Genomic DNA, 26,155 nt, shown 5'->3' with positions numbered 1-26,155 from the left:
CACAGTGAGTAAAGCAAGCAGGATTTAGTGCCATCAGTACCTCTAAGTGAGCTGCTGTTAAAGTACCAGCAGCCCTCGGCTTTATGACGTTCGAGTTACGACAAAAGGCACTTAGGACGTTTATAAATCGTCATAGTGTTTTGACTTTACGATGCTCGATCCAAGATGGTTCCTATGGGAAATTCGAGTTATGACATTTTCGACTTATGGCTCGATTTTCAGGAACCAATTGTGTCGTAAGTCCAAGGACTGCCTGTACTCGATCTAAACAGCACCTGTATGGTGCTGAATGCTGTTATCTGACTAAGGTAAACCACTGATTGTCACCAATTGATGGTATTTCCGCAGGTTTCATCTCTTGGCTTCTAGGTGCATGAGATTAGCAAGGATACAAGTGCCATGGCTGTTGTCATCAGTCAAGCCAGGCTCTTTGATCACTGTTTGATCCCTGCGTTATTTAGTTATTTATTTTTCTTCTCCGTCACAGAATATCTGGGGAGCGAGACTGCCTTTCTGGAGGAATTGGTGTTTGGAAGTGGAGATACCATTGAACTTTCCTGTAACACCCAGGGCTCTTCCATGTCAGTTTTCTGGTTCAAAGATGGCATTGGGATTGCACCTACCAACAGAACACATATTGGACAAAAACTGTTGAAGATAATTAATGTGTCATATGAGGACTCTGGGCTGTACAGTTGCAAGCCACGGCATTCCAGTGAGGTTCTGGGTAACTTTACAGTCAGAGTAACAGGTGAGTGCTGTAATGCAGATTTTTTTTGTTTTGTTTTTTATTCTTGTTTCTACAGATGGCCAACATAGCTGCCATTTGTTCTCTGTATTCTGCGGGCTTCTACATGAACTCTCAATTTCTAGCAAAGTCAAAGTAGACAGAAGTAGAAACCACTTTTCCGTAATGCATGTTAGTCTAGAGATTCATATCATGGGAGCTTTGAAAATGCTGTTATACAGATTGAAACCAAAATCCCCCTGAATGCTTATAGATGTTTAATTCACAGCACTTGGTAAAGTACCATAAATGATACACATCCCTTTGAGGTATTTTATGGATGGGTAAACTGAGGCTCACTGAGAAATAGAACTCGGGAGTCCTGACTACTAATCCACAGTTCTAGCTGATAGACAGTACTTCCTCCCTAACCACATGACATAATTTTGCGGATCCATTTTAGAAATATCATTTTTGTACACAATCTATTTGGGAATCTTAGGGCATTAAATTTATTATTGCATACTACTTCTTTGCACTAGTGTTGGCACACAGGGTGGAAACACGGACTTTCACAGATTCTAAAGTCAGAAGGGACATTGAAATAATCTAATCTTACCTCCTGTATAGTACAGGTCATAGAACTTCCCCAAAATAATTCCAAGAGCAGACCTTTTAGAAAAACATCCAATCTTGATTTTAGAACTTGCCAGTGATGGAGAATCCACTGCAACCCCCTGTAAATTGTTCCAGCACTTAATTACTCTCACTGTTAAAAATGTACATCTTACTCCCTTGGCCCTATTCATCCCTCTGTCATTAGCTGCTACTTCCATCTGCTTTGTGGTGTTGTGATGGACTGTTTTGCCCTTCCCGCTAAGGGTTCTTCATAACATTTCTCTTGGGCACCCTCATTTCCTCACACCAGTTGGTTTCAACTTGACAGCTTCATGTGGAGTCTGTGTGTTGACATCCAGAGTATGTGCCCCAAATATGTGCAATGTTCCCCTTCTCATTCTAGTGGAAATGGGCTCCTGGTTTTCAGTGGCGTTAAACGGAACATATCAAAACTTTCAAACAAATATGTGTCAATGAAACAGCTCCTGTCATTTGCCTAACCTTTTTAGCATAATTAAGATAATTAGGGCTGCACAACCATAAACTGCTCCAAACATAGATTACTGAACTCTAAGGTGCCAGAATGTCTCTGTTTCTGACAAGTAATTAGTAGATAATTAGCTAAGAACACCCATCATTATTGAAAACTGCTGGACAGGTGGTTGGATAAACATCAGTGTCATTAGTTGATAATAATCCTGATTAAATAGATTAAGGCATTGGTTCTCAAACTTTTGTATTGGTGACCTCTATTCATACAGCAAGCCTCTGAGTGTGACCCACTCACTATAAAATTTTAATTTTATAAATTAAAAACACATTTTTTATATTTAACACCATTATAAATGCTGGAGGCAAAGCAACGTCTGGGAGTGGAGGTAACATCTTGCGACCCTCCATGTAATAACCGTACAACCCTATAAGGGGTCATGACCCCCAGTTTGAGAACCCCTGGATTAAGGCCTGGTTTTCAAAGTATCTACGGATTTTGAGTCACCTATGGGCACTTTGAACCTATCTCCGTTTACTTCCTTTGGAGTTGAGTGCTAAGCATTTCAGTAAACTAGGCCCTGGGCCCAGATCCTCCAAGGTATTTAGGTACCAAAAATACCTTTTGAAGATATTGGCCTGGGTGTCTCAAATTGGACACTCAAAAATGGAGGCACCCACTTCTGATCACAGGGGGTTTCTCACCATAGCTGGAACATTGTACAAATAATAAAATCCAAATTGTTTAAGGAAAAATCTTAATCTTGACAAACATCTGATTGTAATTGAACATTATTGGAGATCACTGTGAACATTTCAGGGTCATATCAATTAAATGGTTAAAGAAGTATTTGGCTCTTGAAAGATTTTCTTTAACTAGGTGCGATTATTGGGAATAGGGAACTTCAGGTTGTTTAGAAATGTTTGTATCTTTTTTTTTTTTTTTAAGTGTCATTAAAATGCTTTTGAGTTCAAGGGGCAACGGAGGCAGGAAAGGGCAGCTGGCTATACGCTCAAGTGAAACAGCTGTCAGACCAAAAAGTGGTAAAGTGAGAAATTGTTTTTAATAGTGGAAAGACTGATAATCTTGTGCTTTTAAAAGTTTAAGCCCCTGTGTTTTTCTTCTTGGCTAATAATAGCTAATAACCGCTTGAGAGCAAGTGAGTAACCTGAACCACCATTCTGCCAACATTATGCATCTTTGATTCTGTTAGCTCAGTGTCATTACAACCAAAGTGCTGCTGGGAGTTTCAGTTTTAGCTGTCAGCCATGTTTGTTTTAAACTTTGAAGCCTTTGCATTGGGTGGCACTAGTGGCTCCTGTTATATTCGCTTATGTTTCTTCATAATTACTACTGATTGCTTAGCGTTCAACTCCAAGAGTGAGACTGTAATCTGAGAGTGGGGTTTACATTCCTGCATTTTAAAAGTAACACCAGGGTTAGTTAGAATTCCTTAGATATCTAAATATTTGTTCGCTAAGATTATGTGGCATAATTACTCAGTTACCCTGGTATTGGTAGTAACAAACTGGAGTTTACTCTGTAACTGAGCAAAAGTAGGTCCTTTAAACTTATAGACATGCGTGTTTAAAATTTCCGTTTAATAAATGGTACAGGTACCTAGTGTCTCTGAGAGAGAGCTTCCTTCTTAGTGATGCTTCCAGACCCTCATTAGATTTACTCAGGAGGACCAGATTACTACGTTAATGTCCATCCCTTCCGGGGTAACTAAGTTCAACAAACAGTTCCTACACCTGGTGTCAGGTCCTGGCCCCTGACTGTGCTCATGCTGCTTTGCCAATGGTGGCCAGGCACTCCCCTCTACACTAGGTTCCAGCCCAGGGACCCTATAACTGTCAGCCATGGTTTACATAGTTCCCTTGCTGGTGTTTTCCTGGGTCTCTTCCTACCCAGCCTCTCTCAGCCTTTCTTCCCCACAGCTTCCCTGGGTTGACCCTTCTTTCAGGGTTAGGATCCCAGGGTTTATTCTTCCCTCCATCCATCCAGGTTTCTTCCGCTGTTCCTAAAGAGAGTGACTGTGCGCTCTCTTCTGCTCTTAGCTTCCTGGCTTTGTACTAACCAGCTTGCTCCTGCTCAGCTGGGCTTCATGATCAGTTAAGCCTGGTTTTCCCTAAAGGTGCAGCCAGGTACCATAATTGACCTGTCAGGTCCATATTAACCCTTTCGGGGCCTGTGTGAGGTGTACACCCTCTATCACAAGGAGTAAAACAAATCCACTTTTTCATTAAGGTGGTTTGGAGATCAGGTTCAAAATTATTGCCTTGTACAGTAAAGGTTAATCAAAGAATAGATTTGTGTATGAATAGACTTAGAACCTTTTAAGCTTTGTCTTTAAAACACAGGACCCTGGGTGTGGGTGGGATTCAGGACTTCACTAGTTAAGAAGTGACTTACCACCATTTCCCACCTGCAAACATTAATGCTTACATCTGTCTTTTAAAAAAAAAAAATAATTGATCCTGCATGCCAATTATTGACGCTCCAGTTCTGCAAGCCTCCCATGAACAGAATTGCCCATGGAGCTGATGGGTGAGTGGAGTCATTGCAGGACAGGATCTCAGGTTACTAGTACTTGCTCTTTTCTCACAGTGCCAAAATGCAGCTTTTGAAAACTCCAGGCCAAGATTTTCAAAAATGGGTGCTTAATGCTAAGGTCCTGTGATCCTATTTAGGCCCTGACACAAGTGACTTGATTTTTCAAAAGTAGTGTGTGCCCAGCAGGTCCCATTGAATTCAGTTCCAATCTGGAACTCTCAGCACTTCTGAAGTCAGTCCACTTCTTTAGGCACCTGAATATGAACTTAGTCTCCTAACTTTAGACACCCATTTTTAAAACCTTGATTCTAGTCTTTCTGAACAGACTCAGCATTGTGAGTAAGATGAGACAGACCGTTTCTTTCTGTCAGTGATAACACTTACCTTGATAGGAAAGTAAAACACCATCCATGAAATCTGTTTGATTTCTTGTCAAAGTATAGTATTTAGTGAAGAATGTGCTTTCCCACCCCCCCACACACAGTTAAGACTAGTATATTTTAAAGCATATAAATATCATTATAATCATGCATGCCAAAATAAGGATTACCAAACCTCATGCTTTCAAGATGCAGGGTGAGGAAGGATTTTACCCCTTCCCTCTCCCTTGTACAGCAGTGCACGTTTGGTCATGTTCTTGTCTTCATCAGGATCTGTAGCAGATATTGTCAAAGGACCCAGTTCAGCAAAGCACTTAAGCACATGGAAAACTTTCACCAAGTCCCATGGGATTTTAGTGGGACTTAGACACATGCCGAAAGTTGTGCACATGCTTAAATGAATCTGGGCCAAACACAGGATGCTAGGTATGATGTCCCGATAATCTAATGCAATATGGTAACTCCTGTGTTTCTATACAGTGAATATTTCTGCAGGTTTCTCCAGATTCTGTAGAACAGTAATATGTTTATTAGCTTTTTCACTGTATTTATCAGTCAACTGGGTAGAAGACGATACAAAAATTGCAAGAACTCATCTTGGAACAAAGGCTGTTCTGCCCAACTTTGGCTAAATTGGATGCATTACGTTTCTGACCACATGTTGAACGTTCATAGAATTTCCTACTGCCTAAAAATCTACTGCCAATTTCTTTTACTGCTATATCAAAATGTAAAAACAGCTGCATAATATTATGCCTTTTTTATATTTACTGGAGATTATTTAAAGTAAGAAGCAATGAATAATGCTCAATCTTACAAACAGGCTTCAGGGTATTATTTTATTGGTTGGTGGTTTCTAAACTAACAGTAGCCACTCAGAAAAAAAGAACTAACAACATTTTGTAGGCAGCTCAATAAATGCAAACATGGTGTTAGGTGATGTGAAATGGTAGGGGTGAATATAGAAAATAATATAAAGCCATTACATATTGGTAATATGCTCTCACCTGGCATATGCATTTTTGGTCTCAAAAAGAATATATCCCATTGCAGAAAGGATATAACCAAAAAAGAAGAGATCCAGAGAAGGGTAGTAGTGAAAGTGCCTAGAAGCATGGAGCGACTTGGATATGAGGAGAGATTTTGAAAGATTGGGGTTGTGTAGCTTAGAGGGGAGCTAACAAGAGGTGACATAACAGTGGGGTATTAATTTAATGAATAGTCTAGAGACAACAACTAGATTCTCCCATTTTCCCTTTGAGACCTAATGAAATGAAAAGAGCTCAGATTTAAAGCTGGCAAAAGGAAATACTGTATTTGTCAAAGAAGCTTCCCCTTTAGGTAGCCTTAGTCCATTGTTATGGGGGTTTTTTTACATCTGAAATACTTGATGCTGACCATTACTGGATGTGGGGTAGTGGACAATTGGTTGGATCTGGTCTGACAGTCTCAGTGTTAGTCAACTGTATGAGGAGATAAAGTGCATCGTTGGGCCTCACACTCGCAAGGTGCAGTGGGAGCAGTGGCTCTATTACATGATGCCACCCAGAGGCAGCACGTGACCTCACATGCTCTCCCCCTCCCCCCGATTTCTGCCTTCCATTTGGCCCTGCTCCCTGAAATGCTGATGTAGCAGGGCAGAGCCCACCCAGTCCCATGCTGTCTCTAGCCCCCCACCCCAAGAGTTACACATTGTCTCTGATCCCACCTGACACCCAGACACTTCAAAGCCCTTCTGCATGGTCAGGGCTTTGTGGCTCCTGGAGGCAGAGCAAGGGAGCAGCTGCTTTGCATGACATGGACTGTTTGGAACCAAGGAATTTTTCCATCAGAAATCTACCGAGCTGTAATAGCTTCAGAAGACTATCACGTGATTCCTCTGGGAGGGTTTTGTCCAGAACATCCATATAGACTGGACGCCCTGGCCGTGACCCCAGCTTTCCCTCAAATCCTCCCTCCCTGTGTTTCTACAGAGCAGCACAAAACAGGCAAGAGATGCAGAGCACCTGTACCCACTGCCCCCACCCGGTACTGCAGTTCAGCTGCTCATGCCTATAGGAGCATCATGACATGGCCATTGCAAATATGTGCGCTGAGTCTCCAGAGCTGAAAACGCTAACAACTCCACTGGCAGGCAGAGCTGCACTTACATAAAGTACCTGCTTTCCTAGGCTGGGTCTGCACTGCGTACTTACTTCAGTATGAAAAATCCACATCCGAGCGACACGGTTTTGCTGCCCTTAACCCCCCATGTAGACAGTGCTGTGTCGGCAGAAGACTTTCTCCTGCCAGCTGTCACGGAGGTGGATTTATTAAGCCCACAGGAGAGCTCCCGTCAACTTGAAGCGCCTTCACCAAACGTGCTGTAGCGGCGCTGATATAAATTTGTAGTGTAGACCTGCCCCATGTCACCTGATTGTAATGAAGGCACCATGCTGCAGTTGTGACCGAGTGGCAAATGGTGGGTTTCCCTGTCCTCCTATCTCAAGTATCTTCCCCTTTGTAGTACTTAGTTCCCAAGAGTGTTAGTGGAAAGACCTGCTCTGGGGAACAGGTGAGAAGAGTCTGTGTCAGAAAAATAAGGGTGAGGAGGATGAAATGAAAAGGAAATAAAATTCTAATTGAATCGCTCTTGTGATTTCACCATTGCAGTAGTTCACTAGTCATCATAGGCCTTCAAAGACTTAACACACATGCTTAATGTAATGCACCATATGTGATCCCATAGCAATGTGGAGTCAATGGGACTACTCAGAGTGTGTAATGTTATGCACACTGGTAAGTCTTTGCAAGATCAGGGATTCAGAGTCTTTCAGCCTAGACAGGAGCTGAGGTCCAGCTCCTCAAAAATATTGAGGCACCTGGCACCCATGAGTTAGGCCCCTAAATACTTTTGAGCATCTGGACCTGAATATCTAAGATTTGAAATAACCAGACAGGATCCTTCTTGGGGAAAATACTTTCCGGCAATCTTTAGCCACCATAAAGAAGAAGAAAAAAATCACAAGTCTTGGGGGTAGGAGGTTGTTTGTTGGTTATTTTGGGTTTTTTTGCTGATCATCTTTAACACAAGGTTGAGGGAAACAATTCACACTTCTGCTGCTTCTGCTGTTTGATTAGCTGTTCTTCATTGGCAAGTTGATAGCAGTGGAAAGGAGGAGAGCTTCCTTTATTATTCTCTTGGATGAAATCTTAGATTCTGCAGAAGACAGTAAAAAATCGCAGAAAGGCCTTGAAGTTAGAGTTTCTGAGACATACAGGGCCTAGTTTTCAGTAGGGCTGCAGCTGCCCTCCGTTTTGGCATGTGGTATTTGTCCATCAATCTCCATTCCCCAGAAGTGACTGATCCTCTTTTGGACAAATGTGAAAAATCCTCTCAGTTGTGCCCAAGAATGCAGTTATGGAGGGTGGGGGAAGGTGCAACGTTTCCCATACGGAAGCTGCCTCTCGAGAGTCTGCTCCATGGTCGTTTTAATGACAGAGTTTAATCTACCATTTCTCGTAGTGGTATCAAGAAAATGAAATACTGAAACACCAATAGTAGCAGCACAAGAAGTGACTTTTTTTTCTTCCCTTTCAAGATTCTCCATCATCAGGTGACGATGAAGATGATGATGATGAGTCTGAAGACACAGGTAATGGCTTGTTCCTGAATGCATAGTCTGTTTCTTTAAAGATGTCGTTCATACTATTTCCACTCAAGAAGATGGTGTTTTCATTGATTACAATATAGGGCATACAGCATATTATTATTATTATTCAGAACTGTGCAGCCTGGTGGATAGGGCACAATCATGCACTCAGGAGACCTGAGCTCTTGTCCTGTCTGTGCTGTGGACTCACTTGGTGACCTGGGACAAGGGACAGAACATCTCTCTGCCTCAGTTTCCCTGTCCGTAAAACAGGAATGTGTTACCTACCTTTTGAAGTGCACTAAGGAGGTATCTTACCTCATTCAAAGTTGAAGGTGATAGCCTGTAGCATTGGAAATAAGAATTCCCCTAGATTTGGTACCTAGCCACCATAATGATGTGTGCTCTAGAAGTTCATAAATGATGGTAGGGCAGATATTTATTATAAGGTCTTTATATTTATGCTCAAATACCAGGGTGGTGATGACCTTCTAAAAATCTAGGTAGATTTGACCTATTGCTTCAGCTTCTTGAACTATGGTATTAAACCTGTCCTTATATTTAAATTCAGGCAAACTCATTCTACCTGTGTTTTTTATTTCAGTGTCGCTATGCTGATTCTACACCAGTGGAGTATCTGAGCCTGTATTTTCTTTAGCCAGTTTAATGCTTTCTTTACTAGCTAGCTTTTTGAGGGAAGGAGCAGCCTTAGGCAAGATTCATTGATGCCCTAAGCAAGTACAACTCCATTTGATCTACACCCTCTGATACTCATAGTGAAATCAGTCCCAAATCTGAACCTCACATTGTTTTCCTTTTTCAGTGAGGCTCTGTCAACCCTTGTGCGTGGTACTTTGAGTGTAATCTCATTAATCTGGATCATTACATGCTTCAGAGGCGTTAGTGTTGTCTTTTATTATTCACTTTATATTTCTGCAAGGCACATTGCCTGTGTGTGTATGTGTGTTAATAAATCTACGTCTAGTATTTGAACTCCAAATCAGCTCTGTACCTTGGCAGAAATTCAGCATGACTGGAACATTTCTCCTACCCACAGCATTAGATCTCTAGGACTCTGTAAAACAGGTCTGCCACTGTAATAAATTTGTACCAGGGTGTCTTGCAAGAGGTGAACAGTAATTGGGAGTTACGGTGCCAGCTGAGCCATCGGCAACAGTTAGTGGTTTTCTGATACCTGCTCGTTAAGGGCCTGCTACTGACCAGCACCTCCTGACAAACACTCAGCACCTTTAATGCTTTGAAGCCAGTGGAAGTGAAGCAAGTAGTCAGCACTACTCAGGATTTGGCCCTGACTTAGAGAAACTCTTGATTTAACACAATTTATCGTTCTTTGCTGGTTTATGTGTAGATATTTTTTTAAAAATATGGCTTATGGTAAACTGCTTCATCTCTTAGCACTGGGTGTCACAAAACACGGGCTGTGTGGTGTTACAAAAGGACACATTTTTCTTAAATTAAAAAGAAAAACCACACGTGTTTTGCCACATGTATTTATAGCTTATATTCTGGGTTTCTTTGACTTTCAGGGCTGCTTTTTTTAGAGCAGAAGGTAACCACTAGGTTTACACCAAGGCCTCGCTATGAAGAGCTGGATTCTCTTTGGCTATACAATGGTCAATTAGGCTAGTGTGCGAAAACAGAAAGCTGTGAAATCATGTGGCTTGTGGCAGTGTGAAAGTGCTTTTTCCACCAGATGTAGGCGGACCCGCCAGTTAATCTTTGTCCAGTGTTCCTGAGTTTATTGCATAAATGGGAACCATGTCGTCAATCCCTTTGCTGCTGTATGGGATGCTTTGACACATGACCATCTATGATATGGTAATCGTAAGTGCCAAAGATGGAAAAGATGTGTTTGATCATCTAGGTCTCCCCCTAACTTGCAGGGCAATGTATTCAGAGTTCTTCACCCCACGGCCTTATGTGTAGCCCTGATCCCACACTTCCCACTGGCAAAAAGCAGTAGGTACATGCCAGTGAAAACCATGCTGACTATTAGCGGAAACCTTCTGTATGTGCACGTGTGAAAAGGGGCCAATCTGGGGGGATGCCTGTTGTTCCTTCTCCCCCCACCCTCATTGGCTCGTGCAGCCAGAGCGCGAGCAGGGGTCAGTACAGAGGCCCAGTGCTTCCTCACAAATGACCCTGTGCCTCTTACAGAGATCTGCACAGATCACGAGGGAGCAATACCATGTAGGACCCAAGCCCCTTGCCTTTCCACAGAAACCTGCCCCAAGAATAGTCCTCCACGGGAACCTGGCAGAGCTTCTTCCCCACTCTCTCTCAGGTTTTCCCCACAGGAGAGAGAATATTGTGACCCTTCGTTCTCAGTCCACGATTTTATCAGGAGTCTCACAATACATGGAGTTTTTCTTAGAGCTCCAGTTCCTGGAGTCATGTGATAATGTGAGACTCTCAGCTTATTTCATTTTGGTTTTGGTTTTTAAATTGTTTCTAGCTCTTGTGGCTGCAGAGAAAAGCTTGAAAATGCAACCCCCAAAGGTTTCCAAGATCAGAAGGGAAATATAAGACCCATCCGACCCCAAGTGTATTCTTTTTCTAAAGTTGTGGGTTTTAAGCCAATCTCAGGATCTTTTGGCGCCTGACTTGTGATTTTTGAATGATTGGGGCTGGTAGCATCGGAGCTGGGAAACAAAGCAAAGACTCTCCTAAGCGGGACAGATACATGATGCAGAAACCCTGTAGAACGTTGAGGCAATGCATCTGCATAGAGTTCTCTGCTACTTCCATCTTCTTTTAATCCTCAGAAGTTTACCTGGCTAATACAAGTGGCACTTCTTGGATGTACTACTCTTTGGATCCATGCATATGATACGAAGGTATAGACAGAGATAGTCAGTGACTTCAGTGGAGCTGTAACAGTTTACAGCAGCTGAGGATCTCTCCCATTAAGTCAAGTTTTCGAGGACTAAGCCAAGCATGAAGTTCTAGAGATTACAGTCTGGGCACATCTAGTTCCATGAGAAGATACAAAACTGGGCAAAGGCCCAGAATTATTGAGGGCTTCAATGGAAATGGAAACCTAATAGTAAAATTGGAGGTGACCCCTCCTTAAAAAACAAAAAACATCTGGGAATAGCTTCTGTAACTTCAAATCACACCCAATTTGCTGCAGCCAAGTTACAAATTGCGATCTGTGCTTGCAGCACCTAAATTATCCATAGCTGATTCTAAAACTAAAATAAAATTTCTTTCAGACCCACCTCCCCTACCCCTCCAATTTTATCTATTTATTCAGAGTCCCTGCTGCCTAGCCGGAGCACCTTCAAAGAACCAGTGTAATCTCCAATTAAATCTGACTGTGTACTCAGAGGCATCAGATGGGGAAATTACACAATTAGACTTGATTCTGTCTAGTGCAGAATTTCATGGCAGTACCTAATTGTTAAATGAGCGCTCAGCTACATTAATTATTCCAAGTATCGCTCCTCTTTTTTTAATTAGCCATTCAGATAGAATGGGTGGCCAGAATCTTCAACAAATAAAGTAGATCATTAGGCTTAGTATGTGATTTGTGGGAAAGGATCTAGATAATATTTGCTGTTCCATTTTTTCACAACAGTGCGTGTAGATTTACTGCCCATAGTTAATTTAGAGGGTATTTATTTAAAATTTCACTTTTTCGCCCTCAGTGTTTTGTGCTCAAGGCACTCACAGGGGTTTGTGATTTGCATTTCAGAGAAGACTTAGCAGCATTTTCTCCCATACAATTAAAAAACGATCTACGTGCAAGTTAAACTAAAAGCGCTGGTATTCTGTCAGCTTCCCTGGATAGCAAGAATGAACACACCTTAAATGGGAGACTGGCCATGGATATTTATTCTCAGGCCAAGCCTGACGCTAGTTGTGTCCAAATTGCACAGGGGTGGGACTTCTTCAGCACAGGAGATCCCAAGATTTTAGAGGTCCTTTTATGAATGTGCAGTCATGTGGAATAGGACTCCAGTGAAGGAGGTAGGTCATGGAATAGAGCAATTAGTTTAATCGCTGTGGGCCTGATCCTGCTGGTGCCCACTGCACTGCCTCCTCTGCCTTGCAGGCTTTAAGGGCCCAATCCTGATCCCCACAATGTCCAGCAATAAAAAGTCCTTGGGTTTCAGTGGCAGTATTTGTTGCCAGTGATTGATGCAACCTGAACTTCTCTCATTAAATTCAAACGCGTCTTTAAGTGAATTTTGATCTGAGTGAAGTTCCTTTTGCTTGGGAAGTTTAGATCTCAACCTTGGCCTGCCCTGCTCCCCACAGATTTGGGAAGATAGAAATGGGGAGGGTCTAGAACATATGAAGTATAACATTGGCAAGGAGCAGTCGTCATGAAGCGTCCCCACATGTCTGTTGCTTCATGACTGACAAAGCAACAAAGCTCCCAGCACCTGTGAACTGTGGCTGTCTTATTACACCTCAGTTATTATATGGCATTTGAAACCTCTCTCATATTCATTTGCTGTGCACCCAAGTTTACTGCATCCGTGATTTCCAAAGAACATATTAACTGTACAATTCCTACATTTCCTTTTGTTGTTGTTGCTTATTGCTACACATGCTTTAATCCGGTTGTAGCTGGCACAGTTCTGATCCCCGTGGAGTCAGGGCCTTAAGCTGTCTACTCAGCATAGTAATGTTTAAAAACTAGGTGAAATGGGGGTGATTTTGCTGCTAGGGTCAGATTCTGACTTCTGAGATGCACAAGCAGCTCCCACGGGAATCAACGAGAGCTGTTCAAGCATGTATGAGGAGAGAGTCAGGCCCTCAATACTTAGTCTTCAGGATTACAGTTGTTGAAAGGCTGTTGAAGTATTTGGGTCCATGTGGTCTGCAGTCTGGTTGATGAAGCGTTAAAACAAATTAGAGTTGAGAGCAGTGCAAACTATACAACTGTTCTCCGCAAATAAAGAGATGTGCACTCCTGAGTCTACAGTTTCCACCGCCTTTCTCACAACCTGATGGCTTTCCAGCAAGGCAGGACAGCTACAATGAAGTGGAACTTGTGTCTCATGTTTGCAGATGCTAAAAATGCATGCTGGCTGGTCCAGTTTATGAAGCCTACGCTACAAGAACTTGCTTGCCAGTTCCTTGGGCCCTGGCATCAGCTAGCTTAAGGCACACATTTTTAACAGTGAGAGTAACTATCCATTGGGACAGTTTACCAAGGGTCATGGTGGATTCTCCATCCCTGACCATTTTTAAACCAAGTTACGATGTCTTTCTAAAAGATCTGCTCTAGGAATTATTTTGGGGAAGTTCTGTGGTCTGTGTTATACAGGAAGTCAGAGTAGGTGATCACAATGGCCCCTTCTGGCCTTCGAAAGCTATGCCCAGTTGGAGAAAGTAGGAGGGAATGGAGATTAGATAGTGAGGACTCTTAGTCAGTGAGGTGCATGTCACTTCAGTGAGCTATGCACTAAGCAATTGAAAATCTAATCTCAGCAGAGACAGTCACTTTGTCAAAATCTGCTCCTAGTTACAATGATGTAAATTCAGAGTAACCACCCCTGTGATTTTAATGGAAGGACTTCAGATTGTAATCATATTTATAGTACTTCACAGCTGGGGGCTAAGGGAGTTAGGCACTCTTGACTCAGTGGGATTCAGGCACTCGACTCCCTTAGGTACCTTTGAAAATCCCAGCCTATGTGTTATCAATATTAAGGATGAAATTCTTGTCACATTTGGATCGATGAAGTTCACTTTACAAGCTTGATTGTGCCCAGCTCTGCATGGGTGCATATGAAGGTGAAGAGGGTGCAAAGAGCATTCCCCACATGGTTGCACCCCTGTGTCCTGGACTCAGTGCAAGAGCCCGATGAGAATAGCACCTCTCCAAGGGGGCAGGAAGGGGTGGGATATCCATTCCTGCTGTGCTTCCTTGAAATCTGGGGGTCATCATGCTAGCACAGTGTCTTCAGCAGCTTTCCTCTGGGGTGGCGCATAGGGGTGCAGGTTGGGTGATGCCCCCAGCACATGGCCGTGGAGGAAAAGTGCTCACTAATTAATCCCATCCCCTACTTTATCCTTTGGGGCATAGCTTTGCAGGTTAGGTGATGCAAACGCCCAAGGAATTTGCAAGCAAGTTCTTGTAACTCAGACTAGATAAGCTGCAGCACCCAGATCAGGAAAAAATGACTTCATGGCCCCAGTGTTGGTGTGCTGTTATAGACTTGGGCTCTATGATGTAAGATCAGCCCTGTTTTTATTTTTTTAGATACAAGTAGAAACATGAAATCTGTTTTGGGGAGGAGTAAACTGGCAACTTAACAGAAGAAAAAATAACTCTCAGTGCTAGGTGTTGGCCCAAAGGGATTTTACAGCATTTAAAAGTTTTTTCCTGGAATTAAAATTAAATACTGAATTAAGAACCAGCAAGAGGGGAGGACTTTCCATGTTAGACATGGACAGTTTTAGTCTCAAAATCATCCAGTCAGTTTAGTTCAGGTATGTTTGTTAAATGTGTTGAGACCCCTCCGAGGAAGTGCAAAGTGTAATTGTTGCACCAGAAGTTTACCTGGCTAACACAAGTGGCACTTCTTGGATGTACTACTCTTTGGATCCATGCATATGATACGAAGGTATAGACAGAGATAGTCAGTGACTTCAGTGGAGCTGTAACAGTTTACAGCAGCTGAGGATCTCTCCCATTAAGTCAAGTTTTCGAGGACTAAGCCAAGCATGAAGTTCTAGAGATTACAGTCTGGGCACATCTAGTTCCATGAGAAGATACAAAACTGGGCAAAGGCCCAGAATTATTGGGGGCTTCAATGGAAATGGAAACCTAAGTGGCAGCATTTCTCAGAGCTGACGCGCGCGCGCACACAGAGTAGCTAGTTTCTAATCCTTTGGACGGTAGCTGCGATTTACTATTGACCCATGGCTGGCCTGTCGCAGCAAGCCTTGATTACACATCATAGCTGAGAAAAATAAATGAGAGTAACCCTGGCAGCCTCCTGCTGGGTGAGAATTGATGCCATTCCTTTATTGTGCTGCTGTCTGTAACCCGTCAGTGGAGATGAAACATTGCCTGGGAGGCAGTTTGGAACTGTGATAATGTCTCCCACAAGAGGATGTCTGAGGTACAGTGAAGCTACGTCCATGCTAGTCTTTTTTGCCAGCTAAGGTTTCCTATTGGTCTATGTATGGTCCTCAGCCCTGTAGTGGCTGGGTGCCTCTGAAATGTCAGTGATATTCCCCTCCACATTTTACCGATGGGAAACTGAGGCACAGAACGATGAAGTAGTTTACCCAAGATATACAATCAAGTTGTGACAGAGCCTAGAATTTAACTCAGTGGTTGGAGCCCTAATGTAGACAGTTCTCTAGGCAGCCATTGGCATGTTACTCCCATGTTGTCAAACCCTGCTCAAAGCATTTCTAGGCTTGTCTGTGTCTAAATTGCAGACAGTGCTTTGTCTGTGCTAATGCTCCCACCCAGGTGTCGGCACTTGTGTTAGCAATAAGGAAAATCTGAGGCAAAAAAAGTCTTAATGGAGACAAGACTCAAAAAAGGAGAGGGAAGGAGACTGGGTAACACTTTCAAAAATCCCGTTGACTTTCAGTGTCATTGAAGTTCATTGTGGGTGGCAGAAAGATGTTGGAATAGTGAAAACACTTGATTTTCAATGGAACCTAGGTGATTTGGCATATGAAATGTAGGCTCCTAAGCCACTGTGGTGCTTTTGAGAATGTTAGCAAGGGAAGGAGGCAAGGAGGTTCTCTTGCCTGTAGGGTCACATGAGGGGTTTAAAGGCCTTGCTGTGCTCAAACACCATTCTCACAGGTGTACCTGTCTGTGTCAGAGAGGTGTTTTGCTCTTTGCAACAACTGGTTTACATGCCCTGCATCTCCAGGGCTGGCATTCTGCTGCTGGACACTTCTTTTTGACTTAGATAGTGTATCATCTTAGCTGCCAGCCTTGCCTTCTTTTTCCAACCACTGCAAGCCATTAGGGACAGATTCTGCATGCCTGTGTCTCCCTCTTATTTCACTGGGAGCCGTATGCATTAAAGGGCAGAACGTAACCCGCTGGGTGACATGAAAAACACCCAGAAATACAACTGTGTAATGTTTCCTTAAGCAGAAATCACACTTTGGGAGACTTTTTGTGTGTGGGTCGTCCCCCACACACACACACACACAATGTAATAAGTTTTCTGCCAGTGTCTTAATATGTATATATGTAATGGTTGTAGCAATGCCAAGAAACATTGCTGTCTACTTAGGCAGATTATAGAAGTATCTTGTGTGAACAGCAGTATTTAACACTTATCCCTGTTCAATGGTAATATGAATCCTTAAAACTAAAACCACTTGTAGTTTAAGAAAGTGAACATGATAAACCAGTTTGGAGTTTGGTTTTTGTTTTTGTTGGGGGGTGGGATACAATCCCCTTCACTTAGAGGCAGACTCTTCCAGTGCTTCCTGCTAACATTACTTTACCTTGGCTCACTGCTTTCACAGTTCCAACACCTTCCTGCCACCCACAGTTCTTGGCTGCCATTCTGTTGAAGTTATATGGATGCATTTGTAGAGTCTGAGGGCCAGATTCTGATCCTAGTCTGGAATAACTCCACTGGTTGATTGCAGTGGGGTTACTCCAGATTTACGCTGGTGTTACCAAGAGCAGAACCTGTCTGTAAACAAAGTCTTAAATGCAACCACTCTGTCCGAATGTATGAGAATCATTTGACTGGAAAGTATTTCAGTATAATTCATCGTAACTACAGCAGGGAGCAATTTAGTTACCACTCCACATATGCTAAAGCTTCTTAGAAAGCAGCTGCTCCACCTCATGTTATGTTCTACAGAAATAAGTCTATTTGTTTTGTGTCTTTCACTTCTCAGGTGCTCCTTATTGGACCCGTTCAGAAAGGATGGAGAAGAAGCTGCTCGCAGTGCCAGCAGCAAATACCGTTCGCTTCCGTTGCCCTGCAGCAGGCAACCCCACCCCATCTATATACTGGCTGAAAAATGGCAAAGAATTCAAGGGAGAACATCGAATTGGGGGCATCAAAGTAAGGCATTGTGGGTCTAATCTTGACCGTGCTGTGTTCATTAGTCTCTGGATCTATTATTGATGGATCAATCGGAGCCAGAGTTCACTGAGCAATCCTGACAGGGCAAGTGAGCGTGAGATCGCTGGCTTTACGTAGTAAATATTTCCATGACCATTAGGGCTCGTGACATTTTTCTGCTCAAGATGTTTTTTCTAAAATACGTACAAATCGTGTTTCCCTCAGTACTGCCCGTAATCCTGGCAACTTTATCGTAAGTGAGAGAGAAGGATATTGGTGTATATCATCATGAACCACAGTGACTGTGCCAGAATGGGGATATTTTTGATATTCATACTAATTGTTCAAATAATTGTTAAAACTAGCTGCTGCCCATTTTGGTGGAATGCCAACTCTGAGCATTTGCTTGTGTTGCTAGTCTTTTTAAAAGTAACCTAATAAAAACGGATCAGGTGTATTGCTGTGCTAGCTGCAAGAGCTAGAATCAACAAGGTACAAAGAGGTTTTTATCCAAGTTACAAAAGTGCAAACCCAGAGTGATACCACTGAAATCAGTGAAGTGACTCCTGACTTACACCTGTGTAACAGAGATCAGAATCTGGTCTAAGCTCTTAAGCATACCTCTCTCTCTCATCATTCAGACATGTACCACGAGCCCTGCAGAAATACTAGGACTCTGTTCTGTTTGGTGGTCATTAACATTCTTGTGATGTAAATGACTGACCTGTGGTGAAATGATGGAAGCCCCTTTGCCTTGGGTAATACCAAAGAGGGACAGGTTGGCAGTGTGATTTCGAAGGTATTGCGGCCATGATGTCTATGAACAGAGCCCACAGACACCAAAAACCAGTAAATGAATGCCTAACCAGGCGACTTAATCTGACCAGCATTTTCCGTGTCACCTTGCAATTGTACATCAAAATAAGGTAGTAACTTAGCAGGAAAATCAGTTGCTCTTGATTTCCAACCCCCCCCAAGTAGTATACCAAATGTCTTCCCATTTACCATTTTGGGGAACAGAATAGCTGGTGGGATGGTTATAAACACAGCAGAGTCACAAGAAAGAAAAATCTCCCTTTTTCCAGACTGTTTTCGTCCTCCTTCGCTCAGGCTGCTCTCCTGGAAGAGCTGAATATGATTTTCACTTAAACCTTTGAAGCTTCCTAATCAGCACATTGCAGTTTGTTGACAAGGTTGAGGGCACAGAGGCAGTTCTAGATCTGTGCCACAAGTACTCCTGTTCTTTTGAGAATCAAGGAGGTAACTCCTCTTTGCAGCTGATCGGATGACCGATAACATTTCCAAGTCACCCAGTGCAGCGCACACATTTTGTACTAATTACATGCTGTGCAGATCATCATGAACTGCTTTCAGGCTTGCGTGTGCAGTTTTAACTGCTTTATGCAAAAATGTGTGATGACAGCTGCACTAAATTATGCTCGCAGAATTAAACCTAAAGTTAAAAGTAATTCCACTTCCCACTTTTCTGTGGGTTGAATCTACCCTTGAGTTCAGATAGAGAATTTTCATCCTCTGCATCACAGTAACATCTCTTGCATCATAGCACTTTATTTTCTCTAGAGGCACCTTCCAGCAATAAGGAAATGTTTAAAAAGCTATCACAGGCATTGTGGGGCCTGCTACAGCCCTATTGGTTTAATCCCTCTGTCTGTCTAGACACAGATCTCTCTTCATCTCTAGATACAGAGACATCACTCTGTTTCTCTCTTTCTTGACCCCTACCCTCGTAGAGCATAGATAGATACCCTCGTCTGCTGTAGATATGCCAACTTATATCAGGTGAGGCTCTGCGCCAGAAAGAAAGTAAAAAATAAATTAGTTCAGTGTATCATTTATTGAAGATTAAACTCTCCAGGTACAATTGAGTTTCTATCCCAGGATTTAGGCCCAATAAAAGTGAATGGTCAGAGCTTGGACAGTTTACACCAGCTGTGGATTAACCTGCAAAGCCTAGAATCACAAACTAACATTTCCTCTTTCTCTTTTTCTCCAGAGTTCAGAATAGTTTAAACTCTGCTGTTGGGAAATCTGTGGCCAGCAGAAGAAAGCTGGAACTTGCAACATGCAAGTTCAGACTTTTTTTTTTTTTTAATATCCCATCTGAACATCTAATTTTTGCCTCTGTTAAATGGCATTTAGATACCACCTAATGTGCATCAAAACTCAAAAGGGGGAGAAGAGAAGACTTCCAAACATGGATGAAATAAATTATATACAGTTCATCCTTAAATGGCAGAGGAGTGAAATTCATATGACTTACCACATGAAATTTCCCAAAGAGAATTAATAGTTAAATCCTTGCTGGAATCTATAATATTATAAGCCTGTGTGTGTTAAATGACCCTAGAAGGGAATGGTGGGTGGGGGCATGCTGGTGTGGGGGAGATTGAGGATTATCCCTTCCCCAGACCATTGCACCGGCTTGCATACCAGTCTAGCAAACATGGGCTGAGTTTTTAAGTGTGTCTGCAAATGTTTGTCTCACAAGGAGCCAAAAATGACAACACCAAATAAACCAGAGGGATTTCCAGTATCTCACTGATTTGATTAAAGTCTGCAATGAGTTACTTCATGTTTCTAATGGTTTATCAAGTACAGTGACTGCCCAAAATTGGGAACATCCTTCTTGTGATCCCTTGGGTCTGGACTCAGCTTTCGACTAAAACTTTTCCTTAGTTGTTTTTAAAAAACCTTTCCAGACCGGAACACAGCTCTGAGCCACAGTTTGAATCTGTATTCAGACCCCGTTTCCCCAGAACTCAAGTCCCATACAATGAGGTGATGGACACCTTATGTCTAGAATAGGCAAGACACATGGCTGGATGTTTGGAGTGTTTGGATCTAGGTTCATGACACAGCTTTGCCACGTGCTTCGTATCAGGAGCCAAGCTTTACCAGAGTTCAGATCCTAGATACTAACATGATGGGTGCTTTACAAATGCCTAGGAGAGCAGGATAAAGAGGGGTGTGCCGCTGTAAGGCTATGATACAAGCCACTATAGAGATAGGTCATTAACAGGTTTAGATTGAGAAAAAAACCCTTCCTCCCCTCCAAGGTTCTGGCATAAAGTCTGGTACAGTTTCATATGTAAATTACATGACAGACTGCCCAGTGGAATCTCCAGGAAGAGTATCAGGAAGAGATGGGCCAGTAAAGAGATGCTCTAATCACGGTGAAATTTTGGTCCAGATTAAGCCCTCAGATGCACGAATGTAGTCCTGCAAGAGCCCATTGGATATCAGGGGGCAGAACTGGACCCATAATCCTCAGCAGCCAAAACCTTTCTGCAGTCAAAACCTTTGTCTTTGTTACATATACATTTAAATGCAGTGACATGCTTTGATGTCAACACTTTAGAAACGAGGTTAGGAAAGTGGGCCAGTCAACACTGTTCCTTGTGCAGATGCTGAGATACAAAAGGTTGGGGGAAAGTATAGCTTTATGGCAAGAGCGTGATTTCCTCCATTAAAACCTTACACCCAATGCCCAGTACAGCTTTTGACAGTTTAATTGTGCTCTGATCCCTTTAAAACAAGGCATGGTGATCCAGAAAACAACTAGTGAAAGACAATTACAGCAGCTCCGTTTGAATTCACCTGCTGTAGCTAAAAGTGCTGACAGTTGACTACACTAATTTTCTGCATCAGCCCTTGGTCTTCTGTTGTGTGCAGAACTGGCATCACTGATGTCAGTTGGTTCTGCTCCAAAACGCATTGTTAAAATACTGTTGATAGCTATTTGGGGGCAGGTGGCTTCTAATTCATGTTTAGAGGCTTGGGAAGGTTAACGGACTCTGCTCGTGTGTGTGTGAATCACTTTGAGTCTTGACGACTCACAGTTGCTTTCTACATCAGTTCAAGATTTTCAGTGCTACCCACATATGTGATCTCACTTAACTAACTGAGAGTTGTCTAGTGAGTTATGCAAGGATGACAGCATTCATTGTCAACCCTGCAACTGATGGGCCCCTGTGACCTTGGCCAAGTCACTTAAAGGGGACACCATTGGTCTGAAATCCAATCAATTAAAAAAAAGATAGTTTCATGTCCTACACTTGAGCCAGTGTCACCCTGACAGTTTTGGGCTTTACACTCATGGTTTTCGTATGGGTTTTTAATGTGCGTCTCTCACTTGTTACCCAACGGAAGACATACCCAATGAGAAAGGGAAACAGATAATGATATAAAGGAAATAGTGAGGCTGGTTGTACATAAAGTGCTGCCTAATACCCAGAGTAAACAAACTGTCAAAAATATAATTTTTTTTTCTCCCTGGTCTTTCAGTTCTACTGATCGGTGGGTGGGTGTTACTGGTAACACAAGTAGGTTAAAGATTTGCCAAAAAAAACCCAAAGGTGTAGTTCTTTAAGCTAATGGAGTCCATTTAACTTCTCTGGCCCTCAATTGACTGGAGTATGTGATGCTAACTTATTTAGTGTCTTGGAAGCACTTTGAGGTCCTCTGATGAAAGGCACAAGATACAAGTGCAGCTAGCAATTATTTGTTTTACCGTAGCGCCTATGAGCTCTAGTTGAAGACCCGGCCCTCATGTGCTGGGTGCTGTACAAACATAGAACAAAAAGATGGTCCATGCCCCAATGGGCTTACAGCCCATTATTTATATTATGGGAACACTTACAGCCCCAGGCAGGATCAGAGCCTGTTATACAGCCCACTGTTCAGTTGATTCACTGGGCTTGATTCTCACATAAGGACCACTTTACACCAGGCAGGCAGTGTAAATTGTCCTTAAGGTGGTCATAATTTACATTTACAGACGTGCTGTAGCCCCGTCACGCTGGCAGAGTGGGGGTGAAAGAGGCGTGGGAATAAACAAGAATGAGGCCCATTGTATTTTGCTATTTGTTTGTTGATTATAATGGTCCAGTGAAATATTAGCTGGTGATGTCTTATGCTTGGCTGGGGTTTTTTCCTCCCTCTAGTTAAGGCATCAGCAGTGGAGCCTAGTGATGGAGAGCGTGGTTCCATCAGACCGAGGGAACTACACGTGCGTTGTAGAGAACAAATATGGCAGCATTAGGCACACTTACCAGCTAGATGTATTAGGTAAGATTTCTCTACTTCCTCTTAACTTCTGATATGCAGTCGTCATCAAGCGGCTGCTTGATGGCTTCTGTGCAACGTTGATTTTGGGCTTAATCATATACCCTGTCCCCTGAAGTGACTGATGCAGGTCCATGACCACAAACTCAGCTGGCACTCATGCTCAGTGAACGTTCAAGGAGCGAATGCACTGTCCTGGACCTGATGCTTCCTGCTCAGGACTGAGGCATGTTGACTGGGGCAGTGTCGGGGAAGCCTATGCTGCAGCTCCCCAGGCGTACCCCCTTTCTGTGGGTGAGCAAAGAGCTGTGTTCTCTGGGATTGCTCATCCAGTGCCTTTCATGAGCCGTAGTCCAAGCTCCTGTGCAGACACTGGTAGCGGTGCTGAAAGCCGCAGACATGTTCAGTGGGGAGAGGTGTTAAAAACAGGTTCCCCTTTTTCATTTCAGAAAGGTCACCCCACCGGCCTATCCTCCAGGCAGGACTGCCTGCCAACCAGACTGTGGTGGTAGGGAGCGATGTCGAATTCCACTGCAAGGTGTACAGTGATGCCCAGCCTCACATCCAGTGGCTGAAACACGTGGAAGTCAACGGCAGTAAATATGGATCCAACGGAACTCCCTATGTCACGGTGCTAAAGGTTGGTAGACGCCGTTTGCTTTCTCATACAAGGGAGGATGAACGCCTCCTCCGTGTTGGTCTCGGTATCTCAGTGATGCCATCTGAACTGCTTAGATATTTCAAGGATTTCCAGAAATGTTACCTTCCAGAAATGGATCCCTGTTTTGTCCCATGCTAATACAGTATTGCTAGAAAGTTATGGATCCTCATGTTAATCCATAGGGGTGTGCTCTGTACTTCCATGGCAGAGAATGTGAAGACTCCCCAGTTAGCCAAGGGATAGAGGTGCCTGTTCAAAACAACCAGTCACAAAACTTGAAGGCATAAAATTAAGGAGACCTTCTGAAAATGTACATCCATAGGGTAAAATCCTGACTCTGTTGAAGTCAGAGGGGATTTTGCCATTGACTTCAGCGGGGGCAAGATTTCAGCCATAATGGGCGAAGTAGATGAGATGGTTTTTATGTTCAGCTCTATTAATTTGCTGTATTACTAATACAGGTAAGGAATCTTCCTTTTGTGTTTCAAAATGTGATGCCAAATCCAGTCTTCAGTGACCTCTGTGCAGAAATCAAAGTTTGGCCCATGTTTTATACCTTGACAGTTTCACTTTTAATTAAATCTGTGCATTTAAAAAAAAAAAGAGAGAGAGAAATAGAAGTAAAAAACAGTTGTGTTCCAAGCCTTGCTCTGTCAGGAACTCCATGTTCTGCCTTTTTAGGATCATGTTTTTGCAGCTAGATGAGGCTTTGGTACCTATGTTGATGAGAGACAACCAATGATATCTAGTGTCATGTTAGATTAATTACAGCTAAGTATTGCCTCTGACTGTGACTGCCCTATCACAGTCAGAGTTGCAATGATTACTAGCTACTGTGCTTCATTGGTGAAATTTATAGCTGGTAGTGTGGGGGAGAGGAGAGACACAGAGCTGAGGACTGGGGAGAATACAGCACTGTGCAGGTGACATCATTATTTGACAATTTGTTAAACCACCCACAAGTGTATAGATGAGGGGGCAAATAAATGCCGTTAAGGGTAGCATTTTCAAAAGTGACTTGTAGGCTGATAGGAACCCAACTTTCATTAAAACTCAATGGGACTTGTGCTCCTAAACTCCTGTGTCACTTGTGAACATGATCTTAGGCTCCTTAGTTTATTGAGTGGATCTGAAAATTTTGCCCTAAATGTTTAGAATCAGGAAAGATACAAGTTAGAGGGGTTGGTTTTCCTTTCCCTTGTTCTTCTCAAAAATCAATCTCTGCCTGTAGCTGTACAGCGCTTACACTGAGAGTTCAATCCAAAGATTAGGTTTTCTCAGTCGTGGTGAGACAGTAAAGCTTTATTTAGATATTAATAAACAAACTTGAAACTGGAATTCTAAAACACAACAAAGCCCCCCCCAGCAGCAGCAACAGTTCAACACCACAGGTCCTAGGGGGGAAAGTATTGTTTAAATCACATCATCTGTGCATTCCAAGTTTCCCTTATATAATTGTTCCAGTGTTTATAGGGGAAGGGATAATGAGAGTAATCTGGGCAGATAGGATATCTTTTTTTTTTCCTTTTTTCTTTTTAAACTATCTTTAAGTGGCACACACAGCCAGAACATTTGGCTGTAAAAGTCCCTTTTTACAGTAAAATATCACAAGTATGTCATTTAAAGTAATGTCCCCCCCATTTTTTTCTGGAAGAAGGATAGGAAAGTGTCTTGAACAGCTATGCAATGGTTTGAGCCCAAACTGAAACTGTCAGAACTTACCTGATTATGTACACTAGCCTGGATAAATACCGTGGGTAAGGAAATGGGCGTGAGAGTCATGACACTTGTGCGGACTGTGTTGTAATGAATGATATGCTGTCAGGTGAAATTTGACCTAAAATGGAGGGAAAACCCCATGTTTACATACATGTGTGCATACACATACACCCCAATTTTAACATATAACCATTCCACAGTGTTTGCACCCTAAATAACACCACATGGTGCCATGCCTGAGAACAAGGATGTGACCATGAGCCTGATTCTCTTCTCACTCCTCATACTAGCAACATAAAGCAGTTACTCCTCATCCAAGCCCAGATTCAGGAAAGCATCCCTAGTTGGCAAAGCACTTAAGTCCCATTGAAGCCTAAAGCTAAGCATGTGCTAAGTGCTCTGCTGAATAGGAATGAATTTGAGCATGTGCTTAAGTTATTTCTTGAATGGGGCCTTCCAGTGTTCTGAGAGAATACGGCCCAGCGACAGCAAACAAAACTAAAACCAACCGGTCCATTTTCCTGGATTGAGCAAATGCAAAAAAAAAACTGTGGAAACCATAAAAAGTGTATTACTTTTAAAACTCTTCGCAGTTTATTGAGGTTTATTGTAAGTACATTTAAAATTCATAGGACTCACTGGAGTTAGTCCAGATTTGCAGTTGTATATGAGAATAGAACTTGGCCCTTGATTGTCAACCCGATGATGTCCCTTTTACATAGCAGATCCAGCATATTGTCAGTTTCAAGGCACACTTTTTTCCTACATGTGAAGTTAAAGAATGATCAGGCTGTATGTACAGTACTGTAACTCAGCCAGTTACATGATAATGGAAGCCAGAGATCCTGGAAATCATTACCCAGATTGAACTCACACATTGGAAGAAACGGTTGGAGACTGTTCTTCAGTATTTGGCACCACGAGTTGATAAAGCTTGTTGTTTTTCTGGCCGTGCATAAAGATTTGCTTAAAATATGCATGTATTAATTTCCCAGTGATTTCACAGCAAAGTACCAAGTGCTGTGTCACGTGCCACTTGGTATAGTCCCCTATGTGGTCCTTACAGAACAAACTGCTGCTACCTCTGGAAGTTCACAAAGTTGTGCAAACAGCAGATTGTGTCACAAACCCAGGCTCCTACTCTGCTGTGGCAAAGAATTATACATATAAATAGTGTTTAAAAATTAAACACTGAGCAGCAGAGGTGTTAGATTATTAGAACTGCCAAATGTCTTCTCCTCCT

At 42.7% G+C, this 26,155-nt stretch overlaps 1 protein-coding gene across 3 annotated transcripts in view; it reads left to right on the top strand.

The window, feature by feature from the left end:
- Positions 1 to 26,155, top strand: part of FGFR3 (fibroblast growth factor receptor 3) — a 74,202-nt gene that overhangs the window by 29,673 nt on the left and 18,374 nt on the right. For all 3 annotated transcript variants that reach the window (XM_073342754.2, XM_073342752.2, XM_073342753.2), the window contains 5 exons: positions 488 to 751; positions 8,353 to 8,406; positions 17,278 to 17,447; positions 22,412 to 22,535; positions 22,982 to 23,172. In XM_073342754.2, coding sequence (XP_073198855.1) covers positions 488 to 751; positions 8,353 to 8,406; positions 17,278 to 17,447; positions 22,412 to 22,535; positions 22,982 to 23,172 — 803 coding nt within the window. The remainder of the gene's footprint in view (positions 1 to 487; positions 752 to 8,352; positions 8,407 to 17,277; positions 17,448 to 22,411; positions 22,536 to 22,981; positions 23,173 to 26,155) is intronic.

This window comes from Lepidochelys kempii, chromosome 4 (assembly GCF_965140285.1).
Source record: "Lepidochelys kempii isolate rLepKem1 chromosome 4, rLepKem1.hap1, whole genome shotgun sequence".
In the NCBI taxonomy this organism is placed as follows: domain Eukaryota; kingdom Metazoa; phylum Chordata; order Testudines; family Cheloniidae; genus Lepidochelys; species Lepidochelys kempii.
This window is presented reverse-complemented; position numbering and strand designations above follow the sequence as displayed.